The sequence below is a fragment of the Chiloscyllium plagiosum genome, unplaced genomic scaffold (assembly GCF_037043375.1).
Source record: "Chiloscyllium plagiosum isolate Xiang-an unplaced genomic scaffold, Cpla_swu_hap1 HiC_scaffold_32, whole genome shotgun sequence".
NCBI lineage: Eukaryota > Metazoa > Chordata > Chondrichthyes > Orectolobiformes > Hemiscylliidae > Chiloscyllium > Chiloscyllium plagiosum.
Window position 1 is genome coordinate 1,778,130 of NW_028270170.1, and position 13,493 is coordinate 1,791,622.

General features: G+C 47.3%; 1 protein-coding gene across 1 annotated transcript in view; it reads right to left on the bottom strand.

Moving 5' to 3' along the window:
- Positions 1 to 1,930: 1,930 nt before the first annotated feature.
- The window catches only part of LOC122539703 (growth factor receptor-bound protein 7-like), a 179,202-nt gene continuing 167,639 nt past the window's right edge, over positions 1,931 to 13,493 (bottom strand). The window contains exons 14-16 of the mRNA XM_087977702.1: positions 9,797 to 9,884; positions 8,592 to 8,685; positions 1,931 to 5,532 (exon numbers count right to left, since the gene is read on the bottom strand). Coding sequence (XP_087833828.1) covers positions 5,386 to 5,532; positions 8,592 to 8,685; positions 9,797 to 9,884 — 329 coding nt within the window. The 3' untranslated portion in view covers positions 1,931 to 5,385. The remainder of the gene's footprint in view (positions 5,533 to 8,591; positions 8,686 to 9,796; positions 9,885 to 13,493) is intronic.

The following is a 13,493-nucleotide window of genomic DNA, read 5'->3' on the forward strand; positions in this document are numbered from 1 at the left end:
CCTGGAACCCCCAAATCCATCTCCATGGTTCCTTGCAGCTCATGTGCTTCTGGAGAAAATGCCAGTGAGGGCCGCTGTCAGTGAAGTGACTGTCACCTGCTGCCTGGGCCACAGCAGCCCCCCTCCCTTCCCCTCCCCCCCCCGCCCACACAGCCCCCACCCCCACCCCAAAACCAGGCAGACACTTGGGACTGCTACAGGAGTTTACCTTGACTACCCCTGCCAATACACTCTGACTGATGAAGCCCTCCTGTAATTAGCTGTGGCCCCCTCCCCTAACAGCCGATGCAGTTACTCTGATTGCAGCTGCCACGTGACACTGAAGATTTGGTGCCAGCCCACAGCACGGCCTCCAGGCTGGTTGGGTAACGTTTCAAAGCAGGACAGAACAGGGTCAATGCTGAGAGGATGCTTCCCCTCATGGGAGAGTCCAGGACCAAACGGCACAGTCTCAGAATAAGAGGCACCAATGTAAGACTGAGATGAGGAGGAATTTCATCTGTCTGAGGGTTGTGATTCTTTGGAATTTTTTGCCAGCGAGAGCTGTCAGGCTGGACTCCAAACTGTATATTTAAGACTGAGATCAATAGATGCTTGATCAGTCAGGGAATCAAGGGGGGGGCGAGGAAAGTGGATGTGAGGAATGTCAGATCAGCCATGATATTATTGAATGGTAAAGAAGGTTGGATGGGCTGAATGGCCTACTTTTGTTCGTATTTCTTAGGGCAGGGTATGGCAGGGTAGGGTATGGCAAGGCAGGGTATGGCAGGACAGGGTATGGCAGGACAGAGTATGGCAAGGCAGGGTATGGCAAGGCAGGGTATGGCAAGGCAGGGTATGGCAAGGCAGGGTATGGCAGGACAGGGTATGGCAGGACAGGGTATGGCATTGCAGGGTATGGCAGGACAGGGTATGGCATTGCAGGGTATGGCAGGACAGGGTATGGCAGGACAGGGTATGGCAGGACAGGGTATGGCAGGGCAGGGTATGGCAGGACAGGGTATGGCAAGGCAGGGTAGGCAAGGCAGGGTATGGCAAGGCAAGGTATGGCAAGGCAGGGTATGGCAAGGCAGGGTATGGCAAGGCAGGGTATGGCAAGGCAGGGTATGGCAAGGCAAGGTATGGCAAGGCAGGGTATGGCAAGGCAGGGTATGGCAAGGCAGGGTAGGCAAGGCAGGGTATGGCAAGGCAAGGTATGGCAAGGCAGGGTATGGCAAGGCAGGGTATGGAAGGACAGGGTATGGCAGGACAGGGTATGGCAGGACAGGGTATGGCAGGACAGGGTTTGGCAGGACAGGGTATGGCAAGGCAGGGTATGGCAAGGCAGGGTATGGCAGGACAGGGTATGGCAGGACAGGGTTTGGCAGGACAGGGTATGGCAGGACAGGGTATGGCAGGACAGGGTATGGCAGGACAGGGTATGGAAGGACAGGGTATGGAAGGACAGGGTATGGCAGGACAGGGTATGGCAGGACAGGGTATGGAAGGACAGGGTATGGCAGGGCAGGGTATGGCAGGACAGGGTATGGCAGGACAGGGTATGGCAGGACAGGGTATGGCAGGGCAGGGTATGGCAGGGCAGGGTATGGCATTGCAGGGTATGGCAGGACAGGGTATGGCAGGGCAGGGTATGGCAGGACAGGGTATGGCAGGACAGGGTATGGCAGGACAGGGTATGGCAGGACAGGGTATGGAAGGACAGGGTATGGAAGGACAGGGTATGGCAGGACAGGGTATGGCAGGACAGGGTATGGCAGGACAGGGTATGGCAGGACAGGGTATGGCATTGCAGGGTATGGAAGGACAGGGTATGGCATTGCAGGGTATGGCATTGCAGGGTATGGCAGGACAGGGTATGGCAGGACAGGGTATGGAAGGACAGGGTATGGCAGGACAGGGTATGGCAGGACAGGGTATGGCAGGACAGGGTATGGCATTGCAGGGTATGGAAGGACAGGGTATGGCAGGACAGGGTTTGGCAGGACAGGGTATGGCAGGACAGGGTATGGCAGGACAGGGTATGGCAGGACAGGGTGTGGCAGGACAGGGTGTGGCAGGACAGGGTGTGGCAGGACAGGGTTTGGCAAGGCAGTTTATGGCAGGACAGGGTATGGCAGGGCAGGGTATGGCAGGTCAGGGTATGGCAGGGCAGGGTATGGCAGGTCAGGGTATGGCAGGGCAGGGTATGGCAGGTCAGGGTATGGCAGGACAGGGTATAGCAGGACAGGGTATGCTGCAACCATGCCTGTAGGCACCAGATGAGTGTGCACCAAGAGGTCAAGGGGGCAGGCCTGGTAAGCAGCATGATCCACTCCATGGACTGTGCTTCTCCCTGTGTGGCAGCTGTTTCACAAATGTGGGATTCAGGGCATTGCATAAATGGTGGCAATAGCTTTGTGAAAGTCTGGTGTAAGTGTGTGTGATGAAAGAGTGTGTACATGGAAGGTGCTCATGGGTCTTGCCCTCCTTTGCCTCTGGGCAACATGGAGGTTGTTTGGAGCTGCCAGGTTCCTCCTCTGGTTCCCATGTCAAGCTTTCTGATGTTGAGTTTGTATGGCTAGTTTGGAAAGATTGCAACCCGTGGTAAGTTGGCTGTTACAAAAAAAAGGACATTAATTGGGAACTCATTGCTCCCTGGCAAGAATCTCAACATTATGCTTCAGCAAACTGTATAAAACTTTAGTTCGGCCACATTTGGAATATTCTGTGCAGTCCTGGTCCCCGTACTATAGAAAGGACATGGAGGCTTTGGAGAGGGTGCAAATGAGGTTTACCAGAACACTGCCAGAATTGAGATATACTCGCTATGAGGAGAGGTTAGATAAACTTGGATTGTTTTTGCTAGAATGTCAGAGGTTGAGGGGGGACCTGAAAGAAGGATATAAAATTATGAAGGCATGGATAGGAATGTTTAAAGGAGATGTGCAAGGCAAGGTTTTTACGCAGAGGGTGGTAGGTGCCCAGAACACAGTGCCAGGGGAGGTGGTAGAGGCAGATACAATAGTAATGTTCAAGAAGCACTCAGACAGACACATGAACAGGTAGGGAAGAGAGAGCTACAGAGCATGTACAGGCAGTTGGGATTAATTTAGAATGGCATCCTGGCCAGTACAGACATGATGGGCCAAAGGGCCTGTTCCTTGCTGTACTGTTCTATGTTTAACCTGGGAATGTTGTGGTGGGTTTTGCCCAATATCTCCCCATTGCCCATACCTGTTCAGTTGTTAGAAGGTTCTGCCCTGCGTCTTTGCCATTTTTGTGTTTACACGGATTTGGATACTGACCACATTGTGATATTGACAGTGGTCCGAGCTTTCAGTCCAATGCACAGGAGGGAACTCCCAGCTTCTGTTTACTGGACACCACTGCAGAGTCTTGTTTCTGTTGTTCCTGCTTCTCTGAAATAGAAACAGGCTGCAGACAGGTGAGGAAATATAGTCCATTCTCTGCACCAGCTCATTAAAACTACTGGAAATGAAACTGCCCTCCTGCAACGTCAAGTCTCAGTCATTGATTATTGGAAACAAATTACATATCTGACAATACCAGGGAATAACAAGTTACATTAACAGGTTTGACACTTTCTGAGTTCTCACTTTGGCCTCGACTAGACTATAATGAACCTCACTGGAAGGATTAAACTGGAAGGATTAAACAGTTGTGATACTGAAAGGATTAAACTGGAAGGATTAAACAGTTGTGATACTGAAAGGATTAAACTGGAAGGATTAAACCGTTGTGATACTGAAAGGATTAAACTGGAAGGATTAAACAGTTGTGATACTGAAAATGTCTTTATTTAATTGCTCTGGTCACAATGAGGAAATAGCTTTAACTAACTCACAGGGAATCCCACACAATCAGAGAAACATGTTAATATCACTGAAATAATAACTCAGAGACTCATTAATGTCCAATGGCGGCTAATAGAATTTAATTTATGGAGAAAGAGTGACATTTAGCCCATGAAATTATCATTAATTGTTGTAAAAATCCATCTGGTTTACTACAGCACTTTACGGAAGTAAATCAGCCATCTTTACCCAGCTAATGCAATCTACAGCCACATGACTGATGCTTGTCTACGAACTGAAAAAGCTGAGCTAGCAACTCAGTTAGGGTCAATTACTGAGGGATAGTAACTGCTGGCTTTCCCAGTGTCTCCCACATCCCCACAACAGAGCAATGTGGTACAGAGGCTGCACCTGACTGAAGGTCAGACTGGCGTCATTCACAGTTCATACTGCTGACAAAAATCATTCTGTGACAGTAAAGATATTTAAATTACCTAAATGTGAAGATTCAAACAAACTGATAGGGTACATGCAGTATTCTGTTAAAGCTCCTTTAACACTGTGCAGTGTAGAGAACTACATACAAATAATCAATGACATAGGATAAAATCGCTCAATCCTGCTCAGTCTCTCTGAGTCCGGCCCTCACTAGTGCTCACTCTCTCTTCACAGTTGCAGTACCACAATCATTGGCGCCAGTCACACTCTCCTCCACCCCAAACGTACTGGTCCTCTCTCTCCTGGTCATCCTCATCTTTGTCTCTCTCTGCTTTGGGGGATACATTGCTCTGGTTGACAGTCTTTAGGCACTATTTACATTCCAATCACAGAAGCTGTGTGGAGGAGAGATCCATGTAATATTTATAGTATTTCTGATTTTTTAGTGCTGATTGCATCAATGAAACAAAATGCTTTCTGTTTTACAGGTAAGAGTGTTCTGCAGGTAAAAGGAATTGACTGCCACTTGGTATTGTACAGCTTGTGTGTGTGTATCAGAGACTGCTCTGATGTTGTGTTTGGACAAGAGTCTGCGATATGGAATCGGGATTTGATCGTGCGATATGTGTGTTGTGTGCTTTCCACTGGGGCAGTGACACACATTACTGATAAACACAAGAGAACTGGTCTCACACTGGTGTCTCTCTCTCTCTCTCTGGAAACTTCTGTCTTTTCACCCTCTTCCCCAAGAGACAATTCTGATTAAATAATGTTTCTATTTACCGCGACTTATTTTTCTACCCTAAAAGCAATGTTAGTCTTGTGATCCTAAATCACAAAACCTTTCCAAAAGGATCAACCCGTGATTTCCATGACCTTCAGGCTGACAAACCACCTAGATATTCAGGAAGGTGAGATCTGAAAGCGATTCAAAAAATTGTGAAATTCTTCGAAAAGTCGCTAAGAAATTGAACGACAGGTAAGAATGAGATATTCCTTCACATCCACTGTATCCGCACCCTGGCTAAACTCTGCAGATTAACTAGTAAATCATTGAGAGCAGGGGTTAAGGAACCAGTGCTGCGTAGCAAGTGCATAAATAAAGGGCAGGTACGCAAGGCAGTGTTTGACGGTGGACAAGGGAAGGCCATGGTTACAGTGGCACACGGGTACAGTAATGTTTCAGGCTGCATGGTAACACGCCTCTGTTGATCTGATAGAAATCCACCAGCTGAATGAGGTCGGTGAATTTGGTCTGCCCGGTGTCCACAGTGAGGTATGTTTGACCATCTTCCTCGCACTAACCCAGAGAGAGAAAACAGACATTTAAACACTGCTCCAAACACTGTGCTCCTTGCTGCAGAACTATTGGTTGGACTCCCTGCCTAGCTTTGACCAATCATATGACTAGGTTGACAGGTGTTGACCAATTGCCTGTCAGGTTCAGGGTGCAGCCTGTTTGGATAGAGCCTTCCCTCCCACCCGCAGAGTAAAAACTGCTTGACACTGTCCATGAACACACTCAGTCAGGACACAAACAAATCACACCGAGGAGGAATAAACAGAACTCAAACAATCTCATTTAATTCTCCAATGATCAGAGCTGACTCCAAATGTTCCTCCTCATTCCCCAAAATTGAACATGGTAGATTTTCACCTTCTTTCTTGCAGGCTGATTGTCACACACACTGTCACTGAGATACAGTCCCCCCCACACACAGACTGTCACTGAGATACAGTCCCACACACACTGACTCTCACTGAGATACAGTCCCCCCCACACACTGACTCTTACTGAGATACAGTCTCACACACACTGACTCTCACTGAGATACAGTCCCCCACACACTGACTCTTACTGAGACACAGTCCCACACACACTGACTCTTACTGAGATACAGTCCCACACACACTGACTCTCACTGAGATACAGTCCCACACACACTGACTCTCACTGGGGTACAGTCCCACACACACTGACTCTCACTGAGGTGCAGTCCCACACACACTGACTCTCACTGGGGTACAGCTCCCCCCACACACTGACTTTCACTGGGGTACAGTCCCACACACACTGACTATCACTGAGGTGCAGTCCCACACACACTGACTGTCACTGGGTTACAGTCCCACACACACACACTGACCCTCACTGGGGTATGAGTCCCACACACACACTGACTCTCACTGGGGGACAGTCCTATACACACTGACCCTCACTAGGGTATGAGTCCCACACACACACTGACTCTCACTGGGGGATAGTCCTATACACACTGACCCTCACTGGGGACGGGTCCCACACACACACTGACTCTCACTGGGGTACGAGCCCCATACTTATCGAATCACCACCAGTTCAGATACAAACTCCCCCTGAGCAATGAGCTGTAACTTTTACTCAGCATAATTTTATAAATGCATATTTGTGACGTACAGTGAATGTGAGCTGCTTGATCATTGGTTCTAGTCACCTTGATGTCAATTTGCTTAATGAGATGGTTCAAGACATTTGCCAACCTTCAGCTGGAGCACTGAGTAGTGTTTTGGGTGCTACATTATTGGAAAGATATGAATGTATTGGACAGGGTGCAAAGGCCACTTAGGAGATTAGTTTCAGAAATTAGAAACTTCACTTATGAGGATTGATCGACGAAGTTGGGACAGTTCTCCTCAGAGAGAAGAAGGCTGAGAGGAAATCCGGGAGATATTCTCAAAGTTGTGGATGGACTGGATAGAGTAGATAGAGAAGCTGTTCCCAGACTTGCAGGTAGACAGGATGGTGAAGAAGGCGTTTGGCAAACACTCCTTTATTGGTCAGTGCATTGAGTATAGGAGTTGGGATGTCACGTTGAGGCTGTACAGGGCATTGGCTAGGGCAATTTTGAAATTCTGCATTCAATTCCGGTCTCCCTGCTATAAGAAAGATGTTGTTAAACTTTAAAGGGTACAGAAAAGATTTATAAGGATGTTGCCAGATTGGAGGGTTTGAGCTACAGGGAGAGGCTGAATAGGCAGGGGCTGTTTTCCCTGTGTCAGAGGCTGAGGGGTGACCTTATAAAGGTTTATAAAATCATGAGGGGCATGGGTAGGGTGAATAGCCAAGGTCTCTTTCCCAGGGTAAGGGAGTCCAAAACTGGAGGGCATAGATTTAAGGTGAGAGGGGAAACATTTAAAATACACAAAAGGGGCAACATTTTCATGCAGAGCAGAGTACACATATGGAACGAGCCGTCAGAGGCTGGTACAGTTACAACATTAAAAGGCATCTGGATGGGTATATGAACAGGGAGGGGTTTGGGGGATATGGGCCAAATGCTGACAAATGGGACTAGATTAAAGTTTGTGCGAAGATTTGTAGCTCGGGTGCTCGTTGTTGTGGTTCTGTTCGCCGAGCTGGGAATGTGTGTTGCAGACGTTTCGTCCCCTGTCTAGGTGACATCCTCAGTGCTTGGGAGCCTCCTGCGAAGCGCTTCTGTGATGTTTCCTCCGGTATTTATAGTGGTTTGTCTCTGCCGGTTCAGTTCCAGCTGTCCGTAGCAGTGGTCGGTATATTGGGTCCAGGTCGATGTGTTTGTTGATTGAATCTGTGGATGAGTGCCATGCCTCTAGGAATTCCCTGGCTGTTCTCTGTTTGGCTTGTCCTATAATAGTAGTGTTGTCCCAGTCAAACTCATGTTGCTTGTCATCTGTGTGTGTGGCTACTAAGGATAGCTGGTCGTGTCATTTCGTGGCTAGTTGGTGTTCATGGATGTGGATCGTTAGCTGTCTTCCTGTTTGTCCTATGTAGTGTTTTGTGCAGTCCTTGCATGGGATTTTGTACACTATATTGGTTTTGCTCATGCTGGGTATCAGGTCCTTCGTTCTGGTGAGTTGTTATCTGAGAGTGGCTGTTTAATTTACGGACTAGATTAATTTAGGAAATTTGGTTGGCATGGACGAGTTGAACTGAAAGGTCTGTTTCTGTGCTGGAGAACTCTATGACGCTATGATGTTGATAGATTTAAAGTGATGTCAAAAAAGCAGCAAGAGTAATGTGAGAAAAAGTTTCTCACACAGAGTAATTTTCACACAGAGAAAGCATTGTCTGGAATGTGGCTGAGGCAGGTTCAACTTAGCATTCAAGAGGTATTAGACAATAATTTGAATGGAAATGACATGCAGGGGGATGTGGAAAAGGCATGAGATTGACTCTGGGTAATGAGGCTCATGTGAAGAGCTGATGCAGGCATAATGGGCTGAATGGCCTCTTCCTGTACTGTAATGATTCTGCAATTGTGACTGTAATGAATGTGGGATCATGAGCAGGAGAAATATTTAACAACATTATCACCAAATAATTGTACAGAAATAAATTACCGGAACAACCAGGAAGTGTTTGGTCTTGTGATGGTGGCTGAGGGTCAGCACAAACCCTTTGGGTGTCCTTTGGCTCTCTCTAATCAGGAAAACACTGCATCAAGGGAAAAGCACACAAATAAATACCCCTCTGAAAATCAGTGTAAAATCAAACTCAGTTCTCATTAAATTCTGCTGTTTATTTCAGTTTCATCTTCCTGTTCAATCCATGACCATCAGTAATACCACTGGAGTATTCACAATATTACTGCAAACTATCAAACTGACAAAGGCTGAGAGTGAATCCGACAATATCCCAGACAAAAAGTAACAGTGAATCCTGCACAACAATGTAGTCAGACAGGCATAGCTTATAGTTGGGAGAGAGGGAGGAAGGTTAGGGAGGAAATTCCTGAGCTTCTGTCCCAGGTTTTAAGGCACATCCACCAAGTCTCAAGAGGCTAGAATTTGAGGAGCACTGAAATTTCAGAGAGTTGGAAGAATTTACAGGGGGAGCAAGGGACAAGACCATGAAAGGATTTTAAAACATAGATCAGTAATTTACACTTGAAACTTCAATGTCATTCACTGAGATCTGGGGCAATACAACAAGGAACTTGCTGTGGGATGCAACCCGGGGCAGTGGTTTTTTTGGATGCCCTCAGGAGAGCAACAATATAATGCACAGAGAAGGGGTGAGGAGAGCAATGGGAGAACTGGGAATCAATAGCAGACCTGTCAGTTGACACAGTACAGTGAGGTAGATGAAGAAAAGTCTTTCATGTAAGAAGATGTTGATGATCTGAGTGGTGGATGTTAGTACCATGTGGCCAAAGAACAGTCACTCCTGGGGGTTAAAATGACCCGTTGCTTTGTATCTGTGGGGTGTTGGTGGAGCAGGAACAAATAATATCATATGTTTAATGTAATAAATCCGTTTATTAGAATTTTCCAAATTGGACAATGGGGTTCTGAAGGGAATGCACCTACTAGTAGGCAATTAGTTATTGAGGTGGGATTTTGAGGATTTGTCACTCACTCACTCACCATAGGAACTCCAAGCTGGTTGCGCTGGAAAGGCCTGATCTTGTTTCCTTTTGTAATTATCTGTAATTATTAAATCCCTTGCTCTGTCTCAGGTTATGGGCTCTCTCACCCAATGCTCATTTGCAAAATTTCTCTGAAGTGAAATAATTCTCGCCCTTGCCCCCCAGCTGTGTCCTCACCCATCAATGTGGCCATGTTGGATAATCAGTCTGTGTGCTTCTTCTCTTGAGATCCGTCCATGAAACCAGGGCTGACTCCTGTGTATTGCTAGATCCACGATAAAGGAAACTGTTATTGCAGTTAATCCATCTCAGACATTGCTCCTAACTCATCCTGTTACCAGCAACCTATCTGCTGCAGAAATCAACACCGGGCTATAAAACATAAGCACAACATACCCCACTGCAGGCCCTTAGAAAGGCAACTTATTATCTCCCATGGAGAGAAATTTCAGAATACTTCACTGCAGAGGGATCTGGGTATACTCATGCATGAAGCACAGAACCCTGGTATGCAGGCTACAGCAGGTAATAATGAAGGCAAATGAAATTTGAGCATTTATTGCTAAAGGAACAAGGCATAAAAGCAGGGAGGTGTTGCTGCAACTGAACAAGACATTAGTGAGACCACACGTGGAAAATTGTGCAGTTTTGGTCCCCTTATTTGTTGAAGAATGTAGTTACATTGGAGGCAATTTAGAGGACGGTCACCAGATTGATTCCAGAGATGAGGGATTTATCTCCTGAAGAGAGATTGAGCAGTTTAGGCCTTTCCCATCTGGAGTTTGGAAGAATGAGAGGAAATCTAATTGAGGTATATAAGACACTAAAGGGAATAGAAAAAAATAGACTGACAGAGGATGTTCCCTCATGTGGGGCAAACTACAACGAGAGGTCAGAGCTTTAGGATAAGGGGCAGCAAATTCAAAACAGGGATGAAGAGACATTACTTCTTTCAAAGGGTCATGAATCTGTGGAATTCACTCCCCCCCAGAGTTCGATGGATATTGGGACTTTGAGTAAATGTAAGGAGAGACAGGTTTTTAATTAGTAATGAGTTGAAGGATAACAGAGAGTGCACAGAGAGGGGAGCCGGAAGGTAAGCGGAGACCAGTTTAAATTAACGTTTTTCTTTTCGCAGTCTGTGTTTTTTTTTCCCAACTAGGAGCGGGAACCCAGAAATCGTCAACAGAGGCTTCTGGGAAGGTAAGAAGTTTGAGTGGAGAAGGAACCCGAGACACTACACGTGTAGTGTCTCCCACCCTCCCTCCTCCTCTAACCTAAAAAAAAGGACCCAGTCGGCTGAACAGGTAAGCTACTCAGTGTTCTTGTTTTGGAGACTAAGTGTAGAGTAATGGCAGCGCCAGGCAGTGGAATGTTCCTCCTGCAGGATGTTTGAGGTAGGGGTGACCACCGATGCTCCTGCCGACTTCACCTGCAGGAAGTGCAGCCAGCTCCAGCTCCTCACAGACCGCGTTAGGGAACTGGAGCTGGATGAACTGAGGATTATTCGATAGGCTGAGAGGGTGATAGATAGAAGCTACAGGGCCATAGTTAAGCCAGAGAACAGAGGTACCTGGGTAACAGTTAGAGGTGGGAAGGGGAGGAAGTAGGCAATGAAGGGATCCCCTGTGGTTGTTCCCCTCAACAATAAGTATACCGCTTTGGATACTGTTGGGGGGGACGGCCTAGTAGGGTTAAGCTGCAGTAACCGGGTCTCTGAGGCTCAGAAGGGAAAGGGGGGAGAGGAGGAGAGCGCTAGTTATAGGAGACTCTATATTAGAGGGACAGATAGGCAGTTTTGTGGACATGGGCGAGACTCTCGGATGGTTTTTTGCCTCCTGGGTGCCAGGGTCTGTGACATCTCGGACCGTGTCTTCAGAATCCTTAAGGGGGAGGGTGTGCAGCCAGAAGTCGTGGTGCACATTGGCACCAACGACATAGGTAGGAAGAGGGGTGGGGAGGTCATTCAGGAGCTCAGGGAGTTAGGCTGGAAGCTAAAAGCTAGGACAGACAGAGTCGTCATCTCTGGGTTGTTACCGGTGCCACGTGACAGTGAGGCAAGGAATAGGGAGAGAGTGAGTTGAACATGTGGCTGCAAGGATGGTGTAGGACGGAGGGGTTCAGGTATTTGGACAATTGGACTGCATTCTGGGGAAGGTGGGACCTGTACAAGCAGGACGGGTTGCACCTGAACCAGAAGGGCACCAATATCCTGGGGGGTAGGTTTGCTAGCACTCTTCGGGGGGGGGGGGGGGGGGGTTTAAACTAATTTGGCAGGGAGATGGGATCCAGACTTGTAGTCCAGCAAGTAGGTTAGCTGTTTTTCAGGATGTCCAAGAATGTAGGGAGGCTGTGGAGAAGGTAGCACTGACAGGGAATACTTGCGGACACAGATGGGCTCAAGTGTGTATACTTCAACGCAAGGAGTATCAGAAATAAGGTGGGTGAACTTAAGGCGTGGATTGGTACTTGGGACTACGATGTTGTGGCCATCACGGAAACGTGGATAGAAGAGGGACAGGAATGGTTGTTGGAGGTTCCTGGTTACAGATGTTTCAGTAAGATTAGGGAGGGTGGTAAAAAAGGAGGGGGGGTGGCATTGCTAATTAGAAATGGTATAATGGCTGCAGAAAGGCAGTTCGAGGGGGATCTGCCTTTGGAGGTAGTATGGGCTGAAGTCAGAAATAGGAAAGGAGCAGTCACCTTGCTGGGTGTTTACTATAGGCCCCCCAATAGCAGCAGAGATGTGGAGAAACAGTTTGGGAAACAGATTTTGGAAAGGTGCAGAAGCCACAGGGTAGTAGTCATGGGCGATTTCAACTTCCCAAATATTGATTGGAAGTTCTTTAGATCAAGTAGATTGGACGGGGCGGTGTTTGTGCAGTGTGTCCAGGAAGCTTTTCTAACTCAGTATGTAGATTGTCCAACCAGAGGGGAGGCCATATTGGATTTGGTACTCGGTAATGAACCGGGACAAGTGATGGGCTTGTTAGTGGGTGAGCATTTTGGTGATGGTGATCACAATACTGTGACTTTCACTTTGGTTATGAAGAGAGATAGGTGCGTGCAACAGGGCAGGTTTTACAATTGGGGGAAGGGTAAATAAGATGCTGCAAGACAGGATCTGAGGAGCATAAGTTGGGAGCACAGGCTGTCAGGGAAGGATGTCGTTGAAATGTGGAACTTTTTCAAGGAACAGGTACGACGTGTATGTACCTGTCAGGCAGGAAAGAGATGGTCATGCGAGGGAACTTAGGTTGACGAGGCAGGTTGAATGTCTTGTAAGGAAGAAGAAGGAGGCTTACATAAGGTTGAGGAAACAGGGTTCAGACAGAGCGTTGGAGGGATACAGGATAGCCAGGAGGGAGCTGAAGAAAGGGATTAGGAGAGCTAAAAGAGGGCATGAAAAATCTTTGGCGGGTAGGATCAAGGATAACCCCAAGGCCTTTTATGCGTATGTGAGAAACATGAGAATGACGAGAACGAGGGTACGTCCGATCAAGGACAGTAGTGGAGACTGTGTATTGAGTCGGAAGAGATAGGAAAAGTCTTGAATGAGTACTTTTCTTCAGTATTTACAAATGAGAGGGACCGTATTGTTGAAGAGGAGAGTATGAAATAGACTGTTAAGCTAGAGGAGATAGTTGTTAGGAAGGAAGATGTGTTGGGCATTTTGAAAAACTTGAGGATAGACAAGTCCCCAGGACCTGACGGGATATATCCTAGGATTATGTGGGAAGCAAGAGAGGAAATTGCAGAACCGTTGGCAATGATTTTTTCATCTTCACTGTCAATGGGGGTAGTGCCAGGGGACTGGAGAGTGGCGAATGTTGTGCCCCTGTTCAAAAAAGGGAATAGGGATAACCCCGGGAAT